At 33.5% G+C, this 6,446-nt stretch overlaps 1 protein-coding gene across 2 annotated transcripts; it reads right to left on the bottom strand.

Moving 5' to 3' along the window:
• Positions 1 to 332: 332 nt before the first annotated feature.
• LOC133777440 (KH domain-containing protein At2g38610) lies at positions 333 to 6,099 on the bottom strand. 2 transcript variants are annotated; one of them, XM_062217029.1, is made up of 7 exons: positions 5,795 to 6,099; positions 5,546 to 5,634; positions 3,960 to 4,111; positions 1,943 to 2,041; positions 1,708 to 1,824; positions 1,409 to 1,552; positions 333 to 993 (listed from the first exon to the last, which is right to left on the bottom strand). In XM_062217029.1, the coding sequence occupies exons 1-7, from the start codon at positions 5,872 to 5,874 to the stop codon at positions 847 to 849; spliced, it is 828 nt and encodes a 275-aa protein (XP_062073013.1). In that variant the 5' UTR covers positions 5,875 to 6,099; the 3' UTR covers positions 333 to 846. The 2 variants fall into 2 exon arrangements, with proteins under 2 accessions (XP_062073013.1, XP_062073012.1); XM_062217028.1 differs by having other exon boundaries at positions 1,925 to 2,041; positions 5,795 to 6,096.
• Between the last annotated feature and the right edge of the window lie 347 nt (positions 6,100 to 6,446).

The raw sequence follows: 6,446 nt of genomic DNA, 5'->3' as shown, positions 1-6,446 counted from the left end.
AACAAAGTAAAATTTCGACGTATCTGCATGTCTGCTTAAAAAACCACGTCCACTTTGCATTGAAAAGCACAAAATGTAAAACTTAGAAAGATACGAGAGTATCATACAAACCAAAAAAAATATAATATTGTATATCACTCTCGTGCATCCATATGGGCTTGCTAATATTTCGTTGTCTTGGGGTCACTAAGATGGGAGCTCCACAAGTCATAAATAAATACAAAGAGTGAAGAGAGCGCAATATGGATGATAAAAGTAATAATATCTCTAAAAGAGAGTTTGGAAGCAACCAGAGCTCTTGAGAATGTTTCCAAGAACCATAACAATAGACCTTTAAGAAGATAAAATTTAAATACTTTAACATAAACAGAATAATAATTTCAGACTTTTCTTACATACAGTCAAACCAAAAACTAAAGAATATGGAACATAACATGAATATATATCCCTACAAAAGCGACCCTTTCTCTCCCTAAAAATATTATGTGTATATATATATTCCACACTTAACAAATTGTGTCACTAACACAAGAATAAATCCAATTAATGTATTAAGCTTACATTAAAAAAACTGACCTCACCAAACCTAAACTCAATAACCAACTATATGAATAAATTTCTTTTCAGTTTTTGCTTCGTTTTTTTGCCCTTCCCATTTTCTTCTGTCTGTTGTTCACAAGGTAAGAAAGACAATAAAAGAAAACCCACCAATGCATAGAGCTCACCAACAAAATCTGTTAGCCTAATAATCTCTTTAAGCTGTGATGAATTTTGATGTAATGGAGGGCTTTCTCAGCCATAAATTTCTGGAGCAGAGATGAATCAAGAAATACTAATTTTGAGCTCTTATCGACCTGTTTTAGCACGCTTCATTCCACTTGTGTTGAAGGGAGAGACACTGCCACTAGGTCCAGGACTCTCTTCTCTGAAATTGGAATTCAGCATAGCTAGTTCACGCAACTGCTGCCTCTTGATATAATCTTGTGACTCATCCTGTGTGTGAAAGGATTTTGTTCCAAAAGGAAGAGCCAAGGTCAAAACTAAGACGACGAGGCCAACTTAGTTAATAGAAGTTAGAAGATTGTAAATAACATCCATAATCAAGTGGTTCAAGCAGGGGAAGTATTGGACCATGAGATCATAAGATATGCAAAATTATTCAGGTTAGCTTTCCGTCAGTCTCTCCATATGCACCTCAAAAATAAGACTTATCAGAGAGCATTGGACACTCAATTTAGCTTAACCAACCGAATTAACACATGTTCTATTACAAATATCTGCTGACTAGTAAACAAGTAATATGCGAGGAAGATAATGTTTCAAGAACAATATGTGAGCAGGAGCCATGACCAATGTTCCACAATTTTTTTTGATTAGTTAACAGGACAAATAAGGTTGCAGAAATTACCACAGGTTTGAGCAATTCTTCGATAATTTCCTGTGCCTGTCTGAGCCTCATATCAACTATATTGGCAGGTAAATCAGCTTCAATTAAAATGTGAAGCGGCTCATTCAGGTGCTCATAGCCTGGTCTTCCCCTTAGCTTCTCTTCCTTCATAGGAAAGAATTAAGAAATAAATGTCCAACCAGTCTAGAGCAAATGTCGTATAATCTATCACAGTTTTACAGACAGCTTGAATAACAGTAACTCTACTATTAAACCAAGAAAGAAAGAAAAAGAAAAAGAAAAAAAAAGGTAGATTTTACCTTGTCTGGATCCTTTATAGACCCCTTGCCTCTGATGTATACACGGCAGCCAGTAGTAGCTTCAACCCTTTTCAGAGAATTGCCTCTAGGTCCCAAAAGTCGGCCTACAAAATTGAACTATATAGTTGCATTGTTCAATTAGTTATAACATTTTGACAAGTTAAACCCATCCAATCAGACAGTTTTTTATATGCTAGCCTTTTTGTGCAAAGCTTACATTGGGGTAGGTATCTACCGGAATTTCCAAACGCAAAATCCTCTTCACAGTGTATGAACTAGGGCTTGCAGGTGCACCTTGCCAATCCATTGTCATTCCAGGAGGTCCACTTAATCTCTGATGGAATTGAGCATTACTCTCTTAAAAACATTTCATAATTTGATAGAAACCATTACAAATAGAAATGAACTGGAAAATAAAACTCAAGAACTTGAAATATGCTGCATAATTAAATAAATAATATGGTCAGAAAGTGATAGAGAGAAGCTTTAAATTTCACATCCATGTAATCGGCCAGAATGGAACTTGAGTAAATACCAATATGGTGTGATATAAAAGATACGAGCAATGAAGGCAGTACTATGCCCCTCTTGTGCTCACAAAGTGAACAGTTCTTAATATGCTTATGAGAATGTATACAACCTATACAATGTATCTGCAATAAATAATGCAAGCTTGGCTCTGTAAGTGTTGAGATACAAACTCCTTGTAATTTGAGAAACAGACACCTTATAATATGATTCTTGACAAAACTTACGTATGAAAATGAAAACTAAAATATCAGTATGTTGTGTGTTTATTATATTTCTCTCTTTTTCTTTTTTACTTTCTTTTTAAAGCATACATGATTAAATATGTTTAAATAAATTATCATGTCACAAGTATAGTAATTGTTCTTCAAGATCAACCCTTAAAACTTCCCATTTTTATAACTTTATCTATAATCCTAACCCAATCGCTCAAAGAATAATCACCTTATAAAAATGGATGCATAATTTGGCCTGACTGATCAAAGTACCTCGTAATCACTCGATTTTATACTGGAGGAAGTGAAGGAATTTTATGTAATGAATTAATGACTGAAACATTTAAATTCACAAAAGAAAAAACCAGCTTATGAAGAAGAAGAATACAAGAAAGAAGCAGATGAGGTGGAAAGATTTTAAGTAATGATTGGAAAACTTAAATTGGCAAACGAGAACCTAGGTTGTAGAGAAAAAGTATTAAAGAAGCGAAGGAGGTGGAGAGATTTTATGTAATGGTTGAAACATGTAAAGTCACAAAGAAGAAGCTGATTCATGAACACTCCAGCAAGTTAATGAGAACATATGAAACCCTAATAGGTCCTTTTTATTACATATTCACTTTGCAGCAATTTAAACCTATTCAAAACTGAGGACGGACATAGTGAATACTGAATACAACATAGCAGACTACCACAAAACAGATATGATGAACAGGCACAAATATGAATGTCCCATATCAAGACTTAAGATATACAATTCAATGCATTTAGGTCATGTTTAAAAAAATAAATACGATTGGATTGAACAATTTGTCATGTGTTAAATTTGAGAACATAATATAAAAAGCAATAGTTCGACAACCAAATCAATCCATCTGAAATGGAATAATTTCATTTCCTCTCATTGAGATACTTGGGATAGTTTAATCCTACACAATCTTCCTCTCCATTCAATGACAACACAAAAAACTTAGAATTTGTATCCATTTTTCCTTAAAAAATTATTATTTGCAAATGATCAACTCACTAATTCTTTCCTTTTTTTAATCTAATCCAATACTATCCTGTCCTACCAACTAAAAGAGGCCATATAGCATTAATTTAGTACTGGGTAACCATTAATTAGTTTTTCTGATTTTGATAATTAGACATACATGGAGAGTTAAGCAGAATAACTGTTGCCGCTTGTTATATAATGATATAGAAACTTATAATCCAACAGCTAGTTCTAAACTAATACTTGCAACAGTAGCAGTCATTTTAAAGTGAATATGATCATATTAAACATCATAACTAGAAGCGATCAATTTAAAATAACTAAGACATCTTTAAACCATATTTTCGACTGCAGAAAGACAGACAACACCATTTCATATTTCACTAATAATAATGAATTGATTTTGGTCGGAAACAGGAAAGATAAATAAAAGTTAACATGAGAAGAACTCAAGAATAAAAATATGCATTGCTACGAACAAAGATAAATGCTAATATAGATATCTTAACCACCTCTTGGGGAAGCCCATTCCAGCCACCTAATCCTGTTCCACTAACATTTGACATGAGGTTTGAAGAAGCCATGGGACTAGGACTTCTATGTCGAAGCCTGTCAAAGTCACCAAACCCTTGGTTGGACATCATTCCAGAAACGCGTAAAATCTCTGCAGCATAAAGAAGCATTGGGTGTGACTAGTTAGAAAGTGATCTAGACTTTGGATAGCAAAGCACAAGAAAAACAGGCACTGAAAAGTCAAGAAGCTTAAAGAAAATTGTAACTTTGAAGTCATTTAAAATGGGCCACAAATAAATTTAGTGAAGAATGGAAAGCATCAACTAAAACGAGAATCCAACTTTTGCAACACAAGATCATACCTTTGAACCTCGTATGAGAATAAGTGAAAAGAAGATGTTAAATATACCTTGTAAAGCAACAAAGAAGCTTCACTCTGTCATAATTTAAAATATTGAATGCTCACAATATATTTACTCTCAAGAGTAACATTTTCGAACTCTTAAAGAAATATGAGGACAAAGGTGATAAATGATACATGATAATTAGGAATTTTAATGCCATCTTAATTTAAGACCAAATTTAATAGTATTTCTGTATATCTTACTTTTCCTAATTAGACAAAGATTACATATATATAAGTGCTTGATTACACCGAAACTTACAAGCATTAAAATTACAGGCAAAGCACCGAGCATAAACTTTGGGATGCCTGCTGTAAATTATTCCTTTTATGGAAGAATTTATTTAATAATAATTAGGTGGTAATATGTCAAAGCTACGTAGGAGTAGGATTCACGCGTATGTTTGTAAGTTTCCTTTTCTCTTGAAGCTAATACCTTTATCTGTTGTTACTCTACTTCACTTGATTAGGGAAATAAAGTCTGAATTTTCTCGGAAATTTTTGGTTTGGAGGATTAAATTCTAATAATGCTGAATTATTGCTACTCTTCAATTTCTTCTTTCCCTAAGTTCTCTTTAAAAGAGTTAAGAGCAGTAAAGCATTCAAACACCAGTAACTCTATTCAAAGTTAAAGGCAGCCAGAGACCAAAAGACTTCATCCAGATTACCACAGTACAGAGTTAATTATGTCAAATAACTACCAACTCCCTATGACATCAAGGTATTACATAAAGCTTTTCCAAAACAGAGAAATTTTTATTAGTTAATTAAATGCACTAGCCACAAATGAGTGATTATAACAACTAAACCATCACAAAACTTCAAAGCAGGTACAATTGATGGTGGAAGTTCCAAGACTCATCAACACAAACCGGAGTTTAAATCCCAAAGACTCTTCCACCATTCTTTTGGAAGTTGGAGCAAACAAACAATCAATTAGCATACTATGAACCTAGGGCAATTCCACCCAAATAAAAAAAAACTAAAATGATGACATGTGATTTGTTCCCAAACAAAAACACTCCACTAAAAAAAACAGTAAAAGCAAACCAAACGGATCTAAAAACATAAAGAAGCACATTTGCAAGGACCTGAATGATTTTTGTGGAGACATAAATACGAAATAAAATGAACCTAGAAAATTCTAGATCCAGAAATCAAAGTCTTAAGAAAATCAACAACCTTGATTCAAGAGCCGGCTACATATCGGAAGCACTTGCATGAAGGGTCCGAGCTTCTGATGCTCTGCTAAGAGCTCTGATAAGTACTGACTACAAAAACAAAAACCCACATACAGATCAAAACAAACAGATTTTTCAAGTCAATCAGATGTTAAAAAACATAAAATTCAATACCTTAGAATAAGATTATGGTTTCTTTTATCCATTTTTTTTAATATGTACACATATACAGTTCACAAGAGAGTAGTACCTGTCAACATCTGGGGTGCTCCTAATCTGGGGAGAAGCAGCTCTGGCAGGTGAGAAATTGGGATTATACAATCCTGACATGTCCTCCCTTTCTCCCTTTTCCTCAAGGATTTGAACAAACAAAAGAATGAGATGGAAGAAAAAGGGTTTTAGTTGGTGTTATGGCAGAAGAAAAGGAGGCACACAGCACCATCAATAAAAGGGGGTTTGTAATAAGCACAGACTACAGCAAATAATAAATAAATAATAATAATAATGAAAAGGAAATATAAATAAAGAAAAATTAAATAAAAAAGGGGTCAATGCGACAACCCTTTCTCTGAATTTTGCAGAAATAAAAGGCAAACCTCTTTATTTATTTTATTTTGTCTTCCACTAATATCTCTTTTATTTGGTATTATTACAGAGGGTTTTCTTATTTTTATTTTTGAAAAAAAAAGGGGAGAGATGGACTCGGAGATTGGGAGCAGGCAGGGGAATGAGACAGAGAGGTGAAATTCGGCTAACGTAACGTGGATCTTTCTTTGCTCCATTCTAGGAAAGCTAAAATTAAGGTGGTAAAGATTGTGCACACCAATATATAAAAAAATATATATAATTTTCATTCAACAGTCACTGATTTTAACTGAAGAGTTAAAGTAAGAAGTAGTGAG

Source organism: Humulus lupulus, chromosome 5 (assembly GCF_963169125.1).
Source record: "Humulus lupulus chromosome 5, drHumLupu1.1, whole genome shotgun sequence".
Taxonomy (NCBI): domain Eukaryota; kingdom Viridiplantae; phylum Streptophyta; class Magnoliopsida; order Rosales; family Cannabaceae; genus Humulus; species Humulus lupulus.
The sequence above is the reverse complement of the archived record's forward strand: the minus strand, read 5'-3'. Positions and strand labels throughout refer to the sequence as shown.

Bases quoted from the DNA above. Each gene is read 5' to 3' on its own strand.
- LOC133777440 (XM_062217028.1), bottom strand. From the start codon at position 5,874: ATGTCAGGATTGTATAATCCCAATTTCTCACCTGCCAGAGCTGCTTCT. The intron at 2,042-3,959 runs GTGGTTAAGATA...CAATTCCATCAG, and splicing joins GGAATGGGCTTCCCCAAGAG to AGATTAAGTGGACCTCCTGG. The intron at 1,553-1,707 runs GTAAAATCTACC...TTTCCTATGAAG, and splicing joins CTATAAAGGATCCAGACAAG to GAAGAGAAGCTAAGGGGAAG.